Source organism: Anopheles stephensi, chromosome 3 (assembly GCF_013141755.1).
Source record: "Anopheles stephensi strain Indian chromosome 3, UCI_ANSTEP_V1.0, whole genome shotgun sequence".
In the NCBI taxonomy this organism is placed as follows: Eukaryota; Metazoa; Arthropoda; class Insecta; order Diptera; family Culicidae; genus Anopheles; species Anopheles stephensi.
The window spans coordinates 2,957,074-2,978,678 of record NC_050203.1 but is presented as its reverse complement, the minus strand read 5'-3'; the positions used below and the strand labels follow the sequence as shown (position 1 = coordinate 2,978,678).

General features: G+C 46.3%; 1 protein-coding gene across 4 annotated transcripts; it reads right to left on the bottom strand.

Moving 5' to 3' along the window:
* Positions 1–261: 261 nt before the first annotated feature.
* LOC118509093 (hyccin-like) lies at positions 262–21,444 on the bottom strand. 4 transcript variants are annotated; one of them, XM_036049243.1, is made up of 8 exons: positions 21,133–21,444; positions 14,976–15,484; positions 14,642–14,902; positions 14,038–14,560; positions 13,828–13,944; positions 7,822–8,478; positions 4,769–5,251; positions 262–4,645 (listed from the first exon to the last, which is right to left on the bottom strand). In XM_036049243.1, the coding sequence occupies exons 2-8, from the start codon at positions 15,123–15,125 to the stop codon at positions 4,317–4,319; spliced, it is 2,520 nt and encodes an 839-aa protein (XP_035905136.1). In that variant the 5' UTR covers positions 15,126–15,484; positions 21,133–21,444; the 3' UTR covers positions 262–4,316. The 4 variants fall into 4 exon arrangements, with proteins under 4 accessions (XP_035905136.1, XP_035905133.1, XP_035905134.1 ...); XM_036049240.1 differs by lacking the exon at positions 7,822–8,478 and having other exon boundaries at positions 4,769–5,248; positions 21,133–21,443; XM_036049241.1 differs by lacking the exons at positions 7,822–8,478; positions 21,133–21,444 and adding an exon at positions 20,542–21,097 and having other exon boundaries at positions 4,769–5,248.
* Positions 21,445–21,605: the final 161 nt, after the last annotated feature.

Below are 21,605 nucleotides of genomic sequence, written 5' to 3'. Positions count from 1 at the left end.
CACGTCACAATTACCCAGACGGTGAACGATTACCGTTCCGTATGAAGGTTCTATTTTAAGGTTTCCATTCACAACATCCACAAGAACCACAATCCGAAAGCTGATTACGATGACCAGTGCAGAAAGATGTGCCGTAACGAATATGCTGTGCTGTAAGGAATATATACACACCTACCTGAGAGTATCCATTCTTCTGCCAGATACACGACGAGGTTTTCGGATTCAGATTCCAGGGCTTCGGTTCATTCCGCAGACCATTTGGTTGTAACGATATTATATATTTTCCTCTTCTGTACAGAGTAGAGAATTTGCTTCTTTTTTCTTCTCCTCCCAACCCTTATTACACACACCTGTTGCACTTAATCTTCCCGGCACTGTATGTATATTGGTTTCCCCTCCACTATAACACGGCTCCTACTTCCCTACTCTCTAGCCATTTCAATAATGTCCTACTGCTGCGTTATCCTTCCTTCTATCGCTCTGCTTGCTTGTGTTGCTTGTTTGTTTGGTGTGATTGCTCTAGTATCTGTCTCACAGAAAGTGTGTATGTGTGTGTGTGTGTGTGTATCCCCACAATTCGTCCCCACATCACGCGCCAAGTGCTCGCCGATTAACCCGATTTCCAAAAGCACCCACCGATGCCACCACCTTATACGATCGTTACACAAGCGTTACCTCCTGCGTTACGATCTTTGATTCGCGGTCTAATATCGTCCTGCTTTGTTGCATATGGTTCGAGATGAATTACACCGAAAATTTGATACCTTTTCTTTAAATATCCGTATATATATAAGGGTATAGGTATGTGTGTTTGTATATATCTATATGTGAGTGTATATATATATTCTCTGCGAACGCGACTTCATCAACAATGACTTGAGAGAGAGAGAGAACGCTTTGCAAAATCCTCGCCAGAACCCGGACGCGGAACATGAACGCGATTGAATACCATCGAAAACTAAAACCCAACAAAAAATGAAAAACACTCACACACGTACACGATGAAGTATAATGCATTCCTATGCTAGCTAACCGTTCTGATCTACTCTGCGGAATTCTGAACCCTTCAACCCGCTCTCTATACACTCCAGTATGTACACACCGACGGATGAAATCTCAACGCTGCTACTAACGGTTTTAACGAGTCTCTGTATATTAGCCTGTCTCGCTTCTGTGCCCATCTTTTCCCTTCGTCAAGTCTTTTCTGTGTCTATGCTCTGTGTTAGTCCTTACGGGGGTTTTCCTTTAGAAGATCTCCTACAGCAAATTATTATTTATCGGCTTTAGCAAGCATCGGTAGCACAACAGTGGGTGACAGATTTGATCCTTCTTGCAAACATATGGGCACAAAAGTAACAAAAGTTTGGGATTCACCTTTTTCCCGGGAAAATGCATGAACAGTAGTAGCAGGTGGTAGTGCGGTGAAATGATATGTATACAATCGAGAGGGCGTCGTGCGTGCTTTAGAAGCTTTCGTTCTGTGAAATGAATGTATTTTAATGCCGCCTTCCTCGGATGGCTAATATCATTTACAATAAGTTCGTTTCAGAATTCCGTTACCGCAACAAGTCTAACTAATGCCGATGATTCTTCGAAGTGTAATGAATGTTCAACAATTGATGATGATAAATTAAAATTTAAATCCTCTCATAAGCACAGTCGGATTCCTAAATACCCCATACCTCCACACCGAAGAATAGCGTTACTTCCTAAGGACTCTTCCGTCTTTACGCTGTGTTTAAGTGAACTCTCCTACATATCCTATTAGTTGGTTTGCTTTAACTATTGCTTTCCTCTGGTGTTTTGTGTTATGCAGCACTGACACGGGGAGAGTTGGATTTGAATGGTAAAGAAGGCAGACAACTCTCAGCTTCCTTCCGAGAAGTAGAAGTGTAACAACAATAATCGAAGGTAAATAACAACAGGACCTCGCGCAAAGACCTTTCGGCCTTGTTTGCTTGTACAGACAGTCATTAAATCATTTCGCTCAAATCGATTTCGACTTGTGGCACGAGTACAGCTATCGTCCCTAGCCTGCACTTGGGGTTTTTGTGTAGTTTGTATTGCTTCAATATATTAACATCTTTCCATACGCTATGTGAGACACATCTCGATCGATGTTCCGGACCCTTATTACAACGTTCCGGATTACGCAAATACGACCTCATTTTGTTTTTCTTTTCCTAGGATAAATAACGGACGAAATTAACAGCACGGAGGAGGATAGGACTTCCGTTTTGGTTTAGCTTTGTTCCCATTAAGACGAATTACGAGGAAAAAAAATCGGTCGAAATGGGACAGAAAATAGGTCAAATAGGGCTTTATAAGTCAAGTAGCAAATATTGCAACAGCACTCACAAAATACAAACGAAACAAATTCACACACACGCACACACGCACAACCATAAGATCATTATTTGTTGGCACATTCGTATTGTGGAAGAATTAAGAGAACGAACGGGAGCGCTTTTCTTACTTCCGACGACGGGTCTGTCGCGCACAGGTTCCAGTCGGCATTTGGACGCTAGTTGCACGCACCCTTTACCTTTTCGCCGTTCAATCAAGTGCAGACGCTTCACACTAAGCAAAGGAAAGTTTTTCTTTACCCCCATTAATTGGTCTTCCTAACGCACGCTGGGGCCGCACCATCAATGAAAATTGTTGCGAATGAAGTGAGACGCCTACGTGCAAATAAATAGCAAACAAAAAACGCGCACACTCACACTCAAATAATAACATAACGCCCACGGAGCAATGCTGATTGTGATTAGTGGCCGGGCATGCATTTGAATGAATATGGACCGGTTCAACCGAAGTTATTAATGGTCTATCACGGCGAGCTAGATTCTCCACAGCTGGGTGGGGTGAATGTCCGGACGGGAGAGGCGGTTCCGATTTGCATTTAAATAAAGAAAGCCATTAGGATAAATTTCTTCTTCAATCCAAACACATACAACATTTAACTAAAACCCCGTAACAATGTAGCTACTGCAAGCAATTTTACCTGAAGCGAAAGAAAACAGAAATTAGTTTAAACTATGACGCGCTAAGGGCTTTCTTCGCTTCGTGAACGGTACTTACTACCACTAAGGATGCTGTAATGAAATGATGCTTACACTAAACTTATTCATTTACAATCTAAATCTGCCAATGAATTCTTTCAACGTGCGAGCACGGTACGCTCGTCGATAGGCCGTAAGTAGGGAAAAGATGGGGGCTGGCTGGCTGGCTGTACGTATGTGTGTTCTTCCCTCCTTTTTATAGCGCCCATTACCGCCAAGGGCCCGCATTAGTAGGCATCGGGTATCCGGAGGATATGGTTGGGTTGGGAGCCGCGGTCGTTTTAATATTTTGTTTTGCGGAGCGTGGGAGCATTATTTCCACCTCTGTCGTGCCGTAAGGTGGCTAAAAGGCTACACAGCACAGCGCTCGCGCGAAAATGGATGTTTCGGTAATGACGAGACTTGTGAGGCGGTGGGTGAGCACGACTGGAAAACATACCAGAACGACTGTACCAGACAGTCGCCAGTGGGAAGAGGCCGGTGGGGAAAGGGGGTGAGAATAAAACCGGGGCAAAAAGCACAAAATTATCGCCACTGCCAGTAGTCTTTCCACGCACGAGCAAACGCTCTTAGCGGAGGGAATGGATGATACAGGCAAGTGCGTTGGAATGCAAATCCTTCCCTAACTGTTCGCCGCTGAACCTAAGAACCACAGGGAGTCGTTTAAGAAGGAAAATAACCTAAACTAAAAGCGAATAAAAGGACAATGGCGTAACTACAACAAAACAACCGAGAAAAATGGACTATCACATGTATAAGTGTATGATTAACATATTGTTACGATAGCAAAACCGAAGCTGTATAAAATAAACAAAGCGTAAACAAATTTCCAAATTTAACACACAAATTAACATTATCCGTCTATGTACTTATTTGGTATATGTAACAAAAACGCACCAGGAAACAAAAAACGATACTATCTAAAAAACTCAACCCGAAATCGCCGGTCGACCCGGGGTTCGCGCGGATGGGAAAACGGGCTGTGTATGCGTGTGTCTTGGTGTATGTATATGACGGTGTTTTTTCCCGCTTAATCTTCGATACCCTACTACAAATCGGGACTGCAATACTGTAACTGTAACCTTGGCGCTTAGCGATACGGAACGGATGAGGTAAGGTGAAGTAAACAAAGAAAGGATCGTTCGGAACGGGAGGACACATGGGGAGCATCAACTATACACACGCGCACGTTAACCCACCGAGAAACAATAATTCCTACTCCTAGCGGGTATACCGAGAAACGGGGACAATAATCTAAACTTGACTAACTTGTATACTGCCGTGGTTCTTCATATCCAGCACGGTGGATTTTATCGTGTTGCCTCCATTGCTGCTGCTGTTGGCGCTGCTGAGCGTGGTCGGGCCGTGCTGTTGCAGCAGTTCGCTGCCCGAATCGAACGATTCGCCAATGTCGAGCGACTGCTTGCCGAGCCCACCGTTAGCCGACCCGGCGGCCGCTAGCGTTACCGCACCATCCGAACTGTCACCGTTCGTCGTGTTGCACGCCGGACCGGATCCCATCAGGATGCTGCCATTCGCGAGCACGACTACGGTTGCCGGTTGGCCACCACCGACACCGGAAGCTGTAATTAGGAGAAAAGTGTATTCAAAGCCACGAATCCATCGCCATTGCAGTACTTCCTTCTCCCCCTGCCCGATTTTTCATATTTAACGCGAAAGCAATCCATGCCGCGCCGTTTGCTTACCACTTAGTTTTTCCTTCGAGTTAATCTTCTTCGCCGATGACATTAGGGCCTTCGCTTCCTCGACGAGTGACGTTCCGCCGACGGTGATGCCGGCCGCCGTCGCTGCCGTACTGCTGTTCACCGGAAGCGTCACACCACCACCGGAACCGGTCGATACCAGCACGACCGGCGTCGTGCCGCTTCCCTCCCTATCCTTATCCTTGTCCTTATCCTTATCCTTATCCTTATCCTTATCCTTCTCCTTATCCTTATCCTTTTCCGGTTTCAACTTCTTAAAGCCGCCCAGCACCTTATGCGTTTTGGAGTCCTTCGGCTTGCCCGGTGTGCCCGACACGCCGCCGGACCCCGTCGCACCGCTGCCGGCACCCTTTGCGCTGCCGTCCGCCGACGGTTGCCCACTCTCACCCTCCTCGTTGATGCTGGTCAGATGGTGTGGGCCACCATTCTCCTCCTTCGTTGGGCCCTGTATTGGAATATCGTCTGCGGCGCAAGAATTATCGTCGTCGTAGGCAGCAGCGCAGCGTGAATTGCAAAGAGTAAAGCAAAACCAACGTGGAAAATTAATTAAACTTCGTCTTCTTGCACCTGAACGAACGCTGGATTTGAGGCGTTTGTGGGGAGGGTTGTTCGGTCTGGGGGGGGAGGGAAGCATTTTCCTCAGACCGATTGGTACACAAAACAGATAAGAAGGCTGCGGATTGTGGGGTAACGTGCAGTATAGAGTGGTGGCAGACAAAACACGTGGCGGCCACCACTGAGACAAAGAGGGAGAGAGAAAGAGAGAGAGAGAGAGAGAGAGAGAGAGAGAGAGAGGGAGATCGTAAACGAAACGATTCAATCGAAGACGGTATAAGTAGGTGATCCACACCAGGGTTAGCGGTGTGTGATGATACTCCCAAGATGTACTGAGTACCATCCTGAGCAGAGGCATAACTTGCCGATTTGTTTGTGTATCATTTTTGTTTTATCTTCCACTTGCTCTTTATGTTTCAATTAAATTCTTCGACCAACTTGTCCTATCGTCCACCAAGTGGGCCGCCGCAAGGTATGTAGGTCACCGGGAGACATTTAGCGGCCTGTTTTCCTGGCCTTTTTGTTTCGTACCCGCCAACTTCTATGAAAACGCCACAAACAGAGCGCTGGTTGTGTTATGATGGACGACAAATTAATTAAGATTGCATTAGAGGCGTTCAGGAGGCAACATTGCACGTAGATTTTTATTTTTAATCCCCTTTAGTATATTTTTATGTGCTTTTTTTGTATGTTATAGCGTTTTTTTAAATAATAAAAGTACCTTAAAAGATGCATACAATAGAGTATTTAGAAAGACGACACAGTTTGCCGCATTGCCTACTTGCAGGGGTTACGGGAACATTAGTGCACACAATTGGCCACGTGAATTGAAGAAAAAAGCTCTCACTGTGAGGTGCGTATGTGTGTGTGTGCGTGTGTGGGGTACCTTCTGGCACGTTATTTGGCTAAAAATAAATCCATAACCCACCAGATACGTACGTGGTTGCGTACGTTGTAAAATCAAACAAAAAGAACAAAAAACACGCACACACGAGAACGATTGAAAGGAAAAGGTAGCAACATAACGAACTGATTTAATATTAATAAGAATGAAAATCCTCTCTCACACAGACAAACACACACATACAAACGGAGAGAACTCACGTTGGTCAAACAGAACAAGAATAACGGATAAAAGAAACGATTTAACGAGAACGAAATTCGTTTGAAGCTGTTTTTAAACCGATTTAATAAAAAAAAGTAGAAACACACACACACACACACACAAGCACAGGACGATATTTATAACGTATTCAACATTTTGCGCTTCCTCAAGTGGTACAAATATTGACAAAATCGTGTGCCAAAATAATCTCGCCGCTCCCAGCCGGGGAACGCAACACATGAAAGGCGAACCGAAATCAAATGGAAACACGTGACGAGTGTCGGAGGATGGATGTGGGAAGAGGTGGTGGGTGCTGTGAAAACCCCCCAGCCAACATCAAACGGACAAGAAACATGTGTTGATACAAACGCCAAAACAAGCCGAATAAAAATGGAACAACTTAAGAGGAGCAACCTTAAGCAGAGTGTTAAAACGACGGATTTAAAAAAAAATAAGTTCAACCAAGCTCCAAAACGAATAAAAACATAATAATGAGTGTGGATTGTGTGGATGGGGTGGGTGGAAACGTTCACTAAGCTTGCTTAATCAAGAACACTCGCTTTACAGTGATAGAAAGTGTACTGGCGTCCAGTGCAGTAAGAGTGCATAAATGGTGTCCTTCAATCATTTTGTCACCGGAAGGCGCTCGGAAACGATAAGGAACAACAGAACTTCCATTCGAAGACGCTAGTGCAACACAACAGTTCCGCAGTGAGACAGTGAGGTAGACAGAAGCAATGGACTGCAAGTGCGATGTGTGTTTACGGGTCCGTACAGAGCTCTTTTCATATCCAGGTGCGATTAAAACAATCAACGGAAGCAGTACAACACGTCAGCGCGCAGTAGTAGTAGCAGCCTCCGAAGCCAAAAGAAGGAAATTAAAATTGAAAAAAAAGGTACCAAAATCGCACACTCAAACAGCCAGCGACAGCGGAAAAAAAGGGGACACACGGCACAGCACACACGAGCTCGCGTGTTGCGGCAGAAGCAGAATTGGTTACGAAATGGTAGAAGACGTCATTGGCTTGCCTGTTTCCAAACTGTACCTTTCGGTGATGCTTCAGAGCAACAGCAGCAGCAGCAGTGAGGTTAAACGATCGATCATTTGATGGCATTGCGGAGCACTTGGTCGTGGTGTTTTTCAGGGAGGATATGCACTAAATATTCTGAAGTCTTGAAGCGGCAAGTTCGATTATTAGCTATCTAAGGTTGTGAACAGTGTGTAAGGCTCCTCGTTTCAGTAACGTTAACACGTTAACGTCCTTGTTAATTGTAGATTAGCAGTTACGGCGTAGCGGATTTGCTAGACTCTCTACTTAGCGCCAGAGAGATTCGACTGTGCAGAAGGCGATGGTCCACGCTTAGTAAAGTCCAGGGATGGTGGACGGCTGTATCAGGTGAATCGTTGCCGGCCGTCCATTCACTATCAGTGCCGCCAGCTCATCAGAGTCCGAGTCCTGCAGCTCTAGCTCCTCGTACAGCCGAGCACCCGCACTGGCGCGCGCTTCCGACCGATTTATCGGTGATTGATTCTTGCTCGAAAGGAACTTCTTGCGCCTCAGCGATGCAGGTGAGATGCTGCTGCTTGAGTTCACATCCTCAACCTTGCCCGTTCCCAGCAGCAGCTTGTGCTTCGGCGAATCGGCCGGACTAGAGTGCCGTGTCGATCCGGCCGATCGTTTCGGTGAGTCTGCTTCCTCCTCGATGCTAGCCTGCTTCGGACCTGCCGCACCGGTTCCATTCGCGTTTGTCCCCCCGGCAGTAGCGGCATTCGTTTTCCAGCCCCAATTCTTCCACTTTCGTGATTCTTTCTTCTTCGGCTCGGTACGCGGACTGTTTGAATCTCCCGGATCGCCCGGATCGCCTTCCGGACCATTGGTCACGGCAACGGCCGGCACGCTGGAACTGCTGCCCATAGTGCCCGATCCACCCATTAGGCCGGTTCCTACGTCCGCGTCAATCATCGCCAGTTTGCTCATCATTTCCTGCTGCGTGGACTGTAGTGCATTCACAAACTCAACCTCCAGATCGTCTGTCGATGGCAGACGCCAGGTAACGGACGCATGGGTCCCACATTCACACACAACCAGCACCACAGTCAGTAGCAGCACAACCGCAGTCGAGCCGATGGAAAATCATACCATCGGAAAGAGCGATTTTCGGTACAATAATTGTCAATGTCAAAATGATTTTTTGTTCCACGCGCGGAGAGATAAGGTAAAAGAGCAAGAAGGAAAATTAGAGGAAAGGAAGAAAAGAAAAAAATTGGTTTGTTACATCAATCCGTTCTCCATCGCCCCAGAGTTCCTCACTTAATCAAGCCTTGGCAAGCAAATCGGAGATTCGCGGTGCAGTGATATTAGTCTGCTGGCGGATAGCAGATTGTGTAGCAGAGTAGTTAAGTACAGAATAGGAGACGAGTAAGAAAAAACACCATAGCCAAGATTGAATGCATTTACATCGCAACAGCTCGCCCTTATATGATTGCTTATGTGTGTCACACATCGTCAGAAGTGGAAAGTATAGATACAGTTTAGTTACAGTAAGGAAGGAAAATTTTAAGAACAACTTTGAACATTTTAGTAGGAAAAAAAGAACACAAACGAGGGTTGAAATAATCAGAAAAGAAATCAATAATAGAAGCAAGCGAAACGTTAAGAACAGGGTGAAGAGTTTAGAGACAAAGGAGTTACGATCGGTAAAGGAGGTTAGTAGTAAGTTTGATTGGCCTTCATAACTCCATTACAACCAGATCGGTCTTGCTGGATCGGTTTGTTTTACATGCAAATCTTTCTTAACGGAGGCAAGAAAGGCTAATAAGCGGAAGCTTTTCTGTCTAATTCGCAAACATTCGCGATGAGATGAGCTGGGAGAGTAATGTCCTCAAGATCATTGAGAAGTTTGAAGATATGACCGAGATGGAAATGTTTAAAAAAATCAAAATAAAATAAGGAAAACTTAAGAAAGTGACTTCAATGAACAATAGAATGCAGATTTCCATTTCGTTGTGAAGAAAAACTATTATTTTCTTCGGCTTTCTTCTGCTCGCCGACTCCGGCTGTTGCGAACAAGCCAGTATGATGGAAAATAAACTCATTCAGTGTGACATCCCCAGTCCAACGATCTAGTTTCGTAACAGCAATCGCTATTAATTACAGTGGGATGTGAAATTTCAAAACCATATTTTTCAAACGAACGCCTTCGTACCAGAACTCAGTTAGTTGCAGTTATCTACACCGGTCAGACACAACCGCACGGTGCGAGACGACATCAAGCAATGAGCCAAGGAAATCCTTCCTTCATCCTTACACACTCTTCTGTCCGACTGACCACAAAACCTGGAATGTTGGACGATTATTCAACAAAGATTCCACTTTCCCTTCCCGGTCGATTACAAGCTGTGTGTGCGTGTGTGTGTGTGTGTTGCAAGAGATTTATGTTACATCTCCTCCCCCGATGAATGACCATCGACGAATCCTTCCGTAGGTTTTTCCTTTCCCTATTGTTTTGCGTAATCATTCACAATGATGATGCGGAACAATCCGGTGCGCGCATACCCACACACACACTAATGGAGCCCGGGGTCACGTTTTCCGGCATGCTCAAACTGACATGTGAGCCAGGCCAGGTGGCTTCACTGCCAATCTACCCTGCCGAGTGCTGGATGATGCTGGATGTGGTTATCTATCTTGTCTTGCTGGTTACATATTTTAATTGTTCGTCGTATTTTTATCACGCCTGGATTTAAATCAACATCGGACGATCGGCGTCAATGTATCGATGTCACATAATTTGTTGGGGAGGAGGGAGCGGCGTTCGATGTTATGCAAGGGATAAAAGCAACGAGGAGTTTGAACAATTTTCCAAGTAGTTGGAACAGTTTTCCTAGTACGGATGCCATTTAAACTGACATTGGATTTTAATCGGATCTATTGTGTTTCTGTATAACCTACTCATTTTCATCTTTGTCTAGAGGATCGTTGTTTTATTGAGTTGCAATAAAAAAATTAAAGAAAGTTATGTAAAACCTATTTGTTGCTGACAATGTCTATTCATATAAGAAAGACATTAAAAGGTCAAGAGAAGTTAATTTGTTATATTCGTTCGCTTTGTTGGTTACATTAAATCAAATCAGCCTTAAAGTATGCAATCCCCATGACACAATTGACTAGTAACGACATGTGTGGAGAGGGTTTTTATAACTACATAATTTCCCTTCGACAATCAAAGACATTAAAAGTTCACTCACTCCATGTCTGAAAGTCTTGAGCAACTTCGACTCCACCAGACTAAAGAACCCGCCAACAATGGAGCACACAACCAACGATAAAAGGCATGTGGAACAATAGAACTCTGCACGCAAACACAGCGTCTCGTCGAAAGGAGACGATGCATTTCAAAGCCGATCTACAATAGGAAACGTCTGGAGAGTTCGAGCCTTGTCTGAACCGATGTGTCTGACAAGCTAATTAATATGGTAGAAATGTTTTCCCGTGCAACCTTTCTCTCTGACCTACAGATCCTTGGCAGAGCATGTAAACCATTTCACAGTCCATCTGGTCCGGCTTCCAACAAAACCTTCCTTTCAAACCGACTTGCCCGTAATTAATGACACATGTGACGAACTAAATGTCTCGAATGTTCTTTACCACAATGCTTCATCCTTACACATCTCGAGCGAGAGGCCCAAAACAACAGACAGACAGAGCAAGGAAAGGTTTCTATACGACCATCAACGGAACTACGCCGGAAATCGGGTCCATGCAAAGGCATTTTGTGTACACCATTTTCAAGCAAACCTATTTCACATCTAGACACATCACATCAGGGGACATGGTATCAGGACACTTCGGAAAACGTCCCAAAAACTTGAGCGGCAAAACACGTACAAACACACAGCAAACACACTTTTGAGGGACAGAAACATCGAAGGAAGATTGAGGGAGAGAGCATCCCAATTTCCCCCATTCCAGGGAGGGAGGCAAGGGATGCGGACGCCACACCGAAACACCGGTACATGGAAGAAACACTGAGTTATTAGCCACAAAACTTACTTTCGAAACTCTGGCACAGCTCGGATGCTTTGGCCTCGTTCTACGTTACATTCCGACCAACTCGGGAACGAGAGTTGTTCCACCCGGAGAAGTCTCAACTGCGCACGATGTGGCCGTGTCTAGATCCCGAAAGATCCTAACCGTGTGGACGTAGGGCGAACTTTTAAGCCAGAAAGCAAACCGGAACGCTTTACAAGACATTTATTTCTCACTCGGGTAGAAAATCATTATCGGATTTAGTGTTGCGGGCTGGGGGGTCACACATACTTCAAAAATCTCTGAGAAACAGATCTAACCACCGAATTTTTCGTATCTTTGGCCTCTTGGTCGAAAGTTCCGACGCGGTTCGGCACGCTCTATTCACAACCTCAAGAAGGATGGTTTGCACCAACAAACGCACCTGTTCCATTTCATGCAGCCTGATCGTTGCACGTGGGACGAAATTTTCTTCTAATAACGAAAAGCAAATAATAAAGAGCGATTAAACACAGCCTCAAGGAATTGGAACGTCCCGTGCAACATTTCGCGGCGGCGTGGCACAATCACGTCAAAGCGCAATGTTTTACCGAACCAGAAGAGGCGGCAAGAAACGCGCAAACAAACAAACATACAACCGATCCGTGGCTAAAGTACGCCACCCACGATGTGCCCTGTCCCTCCCCCATTGGTGCTCCAACCCAGATCGACCCCTTCGTTTAAGGGCATCATGGCGAAGGAGCTGAGCGCTGTGGTGCTGCCATTTTAGCCAATAATTACCTCCCCGAGCCATGGCACGAGCCAGTAGCAACAGTAGCAGCTATGGTTTATCTCGCAGGAAAAAGGAATACTGGCTCAATTCTTGCGCATTCTTGCTTTTCTTTCCCACCAGGCGTTTCGACTTTGCTTTCCATAGCGTCGCAGCAGCGTGATACGCTCTGATAACAACACCAATGTGGGCCGCTGATGATGATATCAAATACCACCATCCATCGAATGTAGGACGAGCTGTTGTTCTTCGAGGAACCGATGATCCAGCCCACATACAACCCCCCCATTTTGACGTTTGACTGAATCCGATTGACGATCTCGACGTCGTCGGCACAAAAGTCAAGCAAATTAGCAACATCGTTCTGGAGTGCGATTCAACCCCAATTGCTCGCGTCGTTGTCAACCCGCCCACACGATAACGGACAGCTGGGGGGATCAGCTTTCGCTTCAGCAAGGAGAGCGCTAGCGACAGACACGCAGTGATTACGGGATGATCTGAAGCATTGACATTGAAACATTGGCGGATGATATATAACGGCACGCTAATTGTCCTCCCTCTGGTGCACGCGTTCGCTTCCGGAAAGAGGGGAGCAATTTGAGAACTTTTTAAAATGTTTTGTTGCAAGGACAATGTGTGTGTGTGTGTGTGGGAATAGTTTGGAATGGATCGTGAGTAGGAGGGCTAGAGCTAGACGAAACACCGGAAATTGTATGGGAATCAGTAATTAATTCAACAGAACCAATCAATACCCAGGGTCGGCCTAGATTCGAAAATTGTCTTAATTTTGGGGCCCTTTTTTGCTTGGGAAAACATGGAAAACACCACCAAGGGACAGTGTTGCACCAGATGTTACGTGGAATATTAATACTTCCCGTTCCACATGGGATGCAAGCGCGGGAATCAGTAATCAAATCTGTACTACTTTCTTCTAAACCACAAACTAATGTTAATTTATATCCATTTCCCCGTGAAACAATTTGAATTTAAAAAAAATGGGAATTTACGCGACCACGAAACCACGAAGGAAAGGAGAAGGGAGTTTAAAACCGATGAGCAATGCATGAAGCGCAGGGCTAGTAACGGATGAAGGAAAAATGGTAAACAATTCCAACAGAACAATTTTTTAACAGAAGAAAACATCACATTGAACAACGAAAAAGCTTCAAGCATCGGTAGGAAAATGGCCGTTTCCCGCAACAAGCAAACAGGAACGGAAACGGCCACGACCGTAATGGCGGATTGGTATTAGATTCACAAAAACGGGGTGGAAAAGAAAACGAAACGTGTGAGAAGAGAATGGATTCCACCGCGTGCGCCTTTTACGCCGGGCGTGACTAATGGAGACAGAGTGACGATTCGAAATTTAAAGCGCGGCAACGTTTTGCACAATTCATCGTCAATTGTTTCGTCAAATCGTCACTCCTCTTGCGACACGCGAGAGAGAGAGGGAGAGAGAGAAAGAAAGAGAGCTTGGCGTCCGATAACGGACGGACGGGATGGTGAATTTGAACGAATGGGACGCTCGTAGCGGCGTAAAGCAACCGCCGAGGCACGAGAACGAGGAAACCGGACCACCTACCTGGTAGCTTCTTCGTACGGAAGGAGGCATTCGTAATCATCGACTTCGACACCGTCACCGTAGTCGTGGCAGGTGTCAGCGCTACACTAATACCCATCGGACCATCACTGGGTTGACCTGTAAAGCGGAAAAGCAACAGAACAAAAAATGGAACATATGTAAACGTCTTCGACTGGTAAAGGACATCATGTTTGGTTCTGTAAAACCTACCGGAAGGATTCGCGTGCAACGAGTTGCGTATTGCATTCGTCACCAGTATCACCTTGGGAAGCATTTCGTAGCACGCGCGATTGTGCAGATCCGTCACCGCTTCGATCGCTGCCGACGCAAACTCGTTAAACATGGCGAAGTAGTTGGCGTGCGCCAGCTCCACCAGGAACTGGGCGTTCACGGCGATCCGGGGCGGTGGCCGCACGACATGCGACGGGGCAGCCATCGCCATCGGTTGCTGCGGTGAGATCGGATCGGTACCGTACGATGAGCGATGCATGTGGCCACCCGGCACCTTCGGAAAGCCTTGGTTCACCAGCAGCGAGGTGGTTTTGCAGAGATGGTACAGGGCGGGTTTGTGGATCTGATTTAGCTGCTGGTTGTACGTGAACAGCAGCGCCGTCATCACCTTCAGCCGGTTCTGCGCGTTGATCGACTCGATCGAGGGTAGCGGGCCCCAATTGATATCCTTATTGCTGTTCTCTTCCCACCGCCGCAAATCGCTTGGTTGTAGGCTTTTCTCCTGCAAAATCGACCATCGTTTGCTGTGAATTTCTTGTTCTCCGCAGAAGCTTCGCCAAAAAAAAAAAACGGCCAGTCTTACCTCATGATAGACGGATGCCTGCGCCAGGACGGGCATTCGAAAGGAGACTACCTTCGGGCTCCCATCGTCCGCGATGACCTCGATGTTGTAAATGCAGATCAGCAGCGTTTCGATCGAACGGCAGCCCTTTTTGTCGCCGAGTGCCACCGAGTTGAGATACAGATAGATCAGCATCGGCACAAACTGCAGCGTAAACCGGCGCAGTTCGACCTCATTCGAGCGGTAGAAATTGCACAGCTGATTGCAGATGGGATGGATTAGCTGCAACGAGAGAAGCGGAAGCATTGTAACCGACACTTGCGAAGCCTTTCCCTCGAAAAGCCCTCACACTTACATCCTTGTATTTCGTCCGCTCGTTCAGGATGGTGTACAGCGCCTTCGAGATCTCGAAGTCATTCTCGTGCTGGGCGGCAAACGTGCGCAGTTCCGATTCCTGCAGTGCACTGTAGTCGGAGAGCCAGTCGGCAATGATCGCTTCCGCCATCGCTTCCTGCCTAGCGCCGCCAAAACGGAGAGATACAAGGAGCACACCCGATTAGCGCCGGTTCCACAAATGGATGTACTCCTCGGCCTCTCCGCGAGCTTTGTCCCCGTCGCAAAACTTCTCTCCCGGCTCGTTCACGTGCTACGTTCTCCTCCTGTTGCGGCACATCCGGAGGCAATCCTTACGTCAAACCGTTTCGACGCCACGGCCACGTGTAGAAATCGTACGGCAAGATTAGCTCGAAGATCGATTTCAATCACAGCTGCTTTCAATGATCACTTTCAATAGTTCTCGCTGCGGCTTATTAGACGGTTGTGCGTGTTACAGCGCGAAAAGTCATACTTTGAATAGTATTTGCCCTGCAAAATAAATGCAGCAATAAAAATGGGATGAGTACGTGAGCGAAGATCACGATGGTGCCGTCATCAGCAATCAAACCCACAGGCGATGACTTCATCGGACGCTATGGAGCTAATTGAATGCACAATGGGAATAGAGCGACTCGATTGCGGAAACCAGCTGTACTTTAAGAAACCGACGGGCCCGTCTGCAAACTGCATAATTCACATTCAAGCCCGTTACATTCTTGGAACATTTAAACGTTAAATCGAGCGGAATAGTCCCCCGGCAGTCTACCACGAATAACACCAAGGGTCCATATTGTAGCCAATTCCATCCCAAACCCTCGCTGCCTGCAAAAACCTGCAACGTAAAGCCATTAACCCGTCCATCCTCAAGCTACTCGGTACTAGCCTTTTAGTACCATGTTTACCAGCTTTTTCTACGCCCAACGGCACCAATTTACACGGCACGTTTTACGATAAGAGTTTCTTCGCGGACTCGTCCGCCAAACGCGCGGCACACAATCCTTTCCACCGACTATTAGCGTGGTTTATGTTATTCGCATTCCGTTCCTTCCTTTTAAAAGGCTGTGAATCAACTGTAGACACAAGCGGGAGTGCTCCGTAACTTACTGCCTCGGCTGCTAGCAGACGCCAAACGATTCCACACTCTTCCTGGAGGTATGTTTCCTTCCAGAAAATGATGAAGAAATATGCGAGAAACAGCTCGCGAAGCTAAGCTACTATTTTATAAGAAATCGATTTCAATCCACTTACATCGAGCTGCTTATCTTTCCACCTTAAGTCGTGGCGTCTACGTGGTGGGCTTTTACGTGAATCGTTAGACACCAATTATGGATCCTGGAAGGACTCCCTTCTCTCTCTCTCTCTCTCTGTTCTTTTCTCGCACTACAAGCAACAGTCTTCGGCTGGATCTTGGATGGATTGTCTTCCTTAATGGACATTCCGTTCTTTTCTGCCTTCTTTCCCCCCGTGGTAAGCATCATCAAATGGACGAAGCGCTATCGTTCCCACAGGAATAAGCAGGAACAAAGTTTCGGCAAGTGTTGTGGTACGTCCGATGAATTGACTGACGAAACGGATTCGGAGTGTGATAATCAATCGTTTCTAAATCTGATTTGACAGCAATGGGGGAGATGATTGGACGGAGCTCGTTGGGCCGTTAGAACGTCGTTAAGATAAATTATCCTTGAATGTTCTGCTGGTCCAGGACGGGCTGGGCTAAGGTTTGATAATTTGTGCATAGTTTTATGGGATAGAACAAGGTGTCTGCAAAGCCTTTTCCAGCTCATGAGTGACGTACACTCCCTTAGATTATAACTAAAATATATGCTAAATAGACACAAATATAGATTACTTTTGGATGCTTGCGGACCGAAGAAGTGCAACGAACATCACAACGAATCCCGAACGGAAATCCCCCAATTAATCTTTCCCACTAATGAGTTACGTAAATCATACTTAATCGACACACTGATTCTGTTGCCAGGGCAAACATCAAAATCGGCAAACGCTTTCCAACAAACTTTCCTTTCGCAACGGCGTCAGCTCAATTTTAAACCGCTTGAACCAACCGTAACCCACAGACCGCTTCGGGCCATCGTTAGACGTCTACCAACACCGCCAAACAGTGAATGTTAACCATCCAAAGTTTATCTTCAACTAAAATGTATCTTTCGCACTAGCGGTAGGGCCAGCAGCGCTTCACCGGAGACGGAGACCCTGTACCCTGTACGAAACAAAACACCCAATTATTACTTTTGCCCGAGTTCCCACGACTTTCGTCCATGCTCTGCGTCGTGACCAAGAACCATGACATTGTTCTAACTTTCACACCGGCTTCCTGGATTAGAAGTGGAGGAGGAAGCATCAAATTCGCCACCTTCCTGGATGGCTTACCCCCCCAAAGGGAAACCCCGCGAATGTGAAGATTGCACTTAACACAACAGAACTTTCCTCAACCACGAGACATTGTTACTGACGCTGTGTGATAGGGGTAAACTTTTCGCCAACATACTTTGTGCGAGTAGAACGGGGAGCGCAAGAAGAAGCAAAAACACACACACACACACACACACCACCCACCACTAAACTACTAAACCAACAGCTTAACCCACCCTGACCTGGACTTTCTTTCAAACGGCAAAACTTTGAAGAGATTCTGGCAGTAAACGTCAAACGATAAGCAACCGTGATCTAGTAGTCCGCCAACTACTCACAACACATCTCACGTCAATCGTTCTCTCGTTTCAAATTCAAACCAGCCGTTACGTCAATCAATAGCGAAAAGTGTCCTTCGTGTATGTCTCTCTCTCTCTCTCTCTCCTAGCTGGCTTTTGTGCCATGCAACTAGACCTCGGCATATGTTTCCAGTACGCGTTTTGCGCCATCCACCGTAATTAACTGTTAGTAGCACCATCAGCACCGAAGTTGTCTTTACGCGCGCATAACTTTACGTAACGAATTTAACACGCGACAACGATACGCCACGCAGTGCAACGATAAAAGACGGTTCTACGGGGACATGAACCGGTGTCAAATGGAGCAACTGAAGGTTTGCTCCGAAGGTACCCACATGCATTAGCGATGAGTACGCTGACAACCAATGGCGGCAACAGGTGAGCCCTGATGATGCTGATGATGATGGTAGGTCTTTAAGGGATTCATAGAAAAAGCCTGTGTGAAAAAGCCCGGTCAATCTGATGATTTTTTTGTAGGTGGATCGAGAGAAAAGCTTATGCTTTCCACTACAATGTTTTAAACCTTTTAAGAACACAAACAAAAAACCTATCCTTTTACATGTGCTACACGCTTCTCCACTTTATTCCACACCGGTAACATCAGAAAACAGTCAAGAGTAAAATGCGCTCAAATCCCAGAACGGCCCCAGGCAATTATCCTCACCACCGCTGGACCTCGTTCCGCCAAGCGGGCGAACCCAACCCATCCCAACCCCGTTGACCGAACGTCACTGTCGAGATGTCATCGAGTGCCACAACACGTTCGGCTTTTGATACTTAATTATACCGCGATGATCCAATTAAACCATCATTACCTTCCCTATCCCCCATTGGCAAAGAAGTCCCAACTTTGATGATTGTCAATGGAATGTGTGCAAAGGACGTAATGATTTTTTTTGCGTGTTTTTGTTCCGGTTTTATTCCAGCCAACAGCGGTTCGATCGCACCGCTGACCGTACTACTAAATTTGAGTGCGTGTGGATGGTTCGAGTACAACCATGCTTTACTGACCTCCTGATACGGGGGAGCTTTAGAGCAGGGATGGGATTGGAGTGAACTGTCTGCCGTCTGTTGAACTGGTGCCAAAAATAGTTTCCCGGATGCATTTGATATGACAGTATTGGGTTTATTTTTGGGGATGGATTTTGATCGCTTTCGTTTGATTTTTTTTAATAATATCTTCTTGAATCTGCGTAGCAAGGTTTGCTATTCTTTATCTATTACTTATGGCAAAAGTTGTTCTAGAAAACAATTTAAAATAGAGCACACTTAAACAATCGTTAACTGTTTATATTAAGTTCAACAATTTGTTAAACAATAATATTTTTTTACATTTGTTTTTTTTTTTTACGGTCCTAAAAAGGCATCTACAATTGCTGTTATTACACCCGGCAAAACACACGATAACAATGTGCAATTACGTTCGCAAGCACAGCCCTAGCAATGCCTTATCATCTACCAAGCCTCGCTAAAGACCATATTTGTACGACTCATTGCCAGTGGCGATATCCGTACGGAGCGGCCACCGCACTACAGACAGAATGTTCGCCGTTTAACGCACCGCTAACAGGCGGTTAGCCTATGCTTAGGGTTATTGAATCTTCAAATAAGCACCTTTTCTTAAGTAAAAGCATACAAAATAAATAAAAAAGAAGAAAGTGTTTTGGGACGGTTGTTGAGTCAACCAGTACCGACAGAGTTCGGTTCATAATTTCGTGGACGTAGCGGTGGTGGAGGTAAGCGGGCAAACCGATCAATCATATCTTTGGGCAACGTTTCCTGAGCAGCGCATTCGTACTGCACGAAGACAATCGCCTTTATCGTGAGGTTGATTATACACCAACCGAATCAATTTTAAGCTGCCGTTTGTTTTTGGGTTTGCTCGGGAAGCCTCCCAGTCTGCCAGTTTTGACATCCTTGACTTACTTCTACCCGTAGCTGGATAGTAAGCCCCGTGAACGAGGTTAGAAAGGAAATCCGTCTCTAACAGACAGTCACATTAAGGACACTGTCTGCTATTAATTCAAACCCAATCCAATTAATGCTCCCACTGATGTCGATGCCAGAGCAAACGACACGAAACAAAAAGTCTCCCCAAGGGGCTAATTTTAGGCGTTACTTAATCAAATCGATATGCAAAATTGGATACGATTCTTTCCGTCCATCATTCGATAACGGAAACACACACCCACAGCTACTGCCATCAGCTGGTTTGCATTCCGGGAAAACTTAAGGTGACCTTTCTACCGTCCGAGGAGCGGTGTCCAACGCAACATGTAAACGCATAGACACACGGGAACAAATGCGATAATAATGTGGGGCCACAAATGCATGCACCGTGTTCGTTGCATCGCCGTGCCGTCCGTGCACTCGTGCATCGATTGATTGGGGTCAAGGTTCCTTTTCTATCGGAGTCGGCAGTGTTCTACGGCCCACGCACTTCAAGGCCACAGGGACTGACGGACGGACGGACGGGCATCTGAACGGATTGCGTTAATGGAATGTTTCAATCGGATCGGTTTTCATCTTTACGATGCGCCTGCTTATCAGTCGTAAGCAGTTTTTTCCCTCCCCTTATCTGCCCTTTATGCTGCAAGTGGAATGTTAACGATAGTGATTCGCTTAAAACGCTTTTGGGATTTAGCTCCCATTACCTACATACCAGGAACCAGGAAAATTACCCTGGAGAACGCGACCAGAACGCTTTTTTGCTGGTTTCTCTGCTAATTATGAATGGTTCGAGGTTTTCCCTCTGCACGGAACAAGCTTAAAACGTGGCTGTTGTGAATCGTTGTTGTTTTCCTTTACACCCACCTGGGTTGATTCGATTCTTCACACACATCAAAGTAAACTTTGCACGCCTGGCGACGATGACGAGCTTGGTGTTGATGATATCATTCGAATTTCCCACCCCACTGCTGCTGTTTCACGAAACAACACACCAACGGCGGTTCTGCTGACTTGGATCGACCGCGACGACAACTTCACAACAATCGCTTGTTTTCTGTAGTTTGGTAAGGAAAACAGCTCGCTCGCTCCTAGTGGGCCATGGTGAACGGTTTGACGTAACACCTGGGCAGAGGCTGGTTAACTCGAAACGGAGGTGGCCGTTCCGGAGGCCACTGGCTCCTTCACTGGCTCTTCGCACGACAGGACATGCCTTTCTCGCACAACACTTTAATAAACTAGGGCGGACACCTTAACAACACGCGCTTATCATCATACGATGATGCATCGGAACTTGGACCGCTTTGCTTTTCCTCGCTGGACGATTCACTGCGTTGGAACAGTTGGACACCGCCGTGTACCGATACGTACACGTTACGCCACACTACACCCCTTCCTGTTTTCCACCCCACCACGCACACACACACACAACCTGTACCCAAAAGCACTGCGAATTACCTTTCGTAAAATTCCTCCTTCGCGGGGTCAATCACAGGCACCAGCACGACCAAAAAACGACGACGATACACCGCGAACTTGGAGTGGAACTGGAAATTTGCACTGCACGCGAACGGTGGCCACCACCATGCACGGTGGTACGCGGATCCCGTGGAAAACCCTTGCCACTTGGAACGGGAAAACGCGGGGGCGAACCGCCTGCTACGATAAGACCACACACCGAGCAGCGAGAATAGGATTATTGGCGAAAAATCGAACCTCCTGCTTGTTTCCTTGCTTTTCTGTCAGTTTTGGGTGCATTTTACTTTCGGGGCACAGTGTGCGCAGTCGTTTCCTACCATTGGTCATCCGTGTTTGACGTTTCATTATTTTTTGGAAGGAAATTGTTTTTCTTTCAGAATTTTATTTTGTAAGAACATTTCAAGACGAATTAAAATACAGTACAAATTTAAGCTTGATTCGAAATGCTTTGA

What these genes read in the sequence shown, in the direction of transcription:
- LOC118509093 (XM_036049243.1), bottom strand. Translation starts at nt 15,125, where the DNA reads ATGGCGGAAGCGATCATTGCCGACTGGCTCTCCGACTACAGTGCACTG. An exon ending in AGGCATCCGTCTATCATGAG is followed by an intron (nt 14,561 to 14,641) that starts GTAAGACTGGCC and finishes TCGATTTTGCAG; the next exon opens with GAGAAAAGCCTACAACCAAG. An exon ending in CCGTACGAAGAAGCTACCAG is followed by an intron (nt 8,479 to 13,827) that starts GTAGGTGGTCCG and finishes TGCCATCGACAG; the next exon opens with ACGATCTGGAGGTTGAGTTT.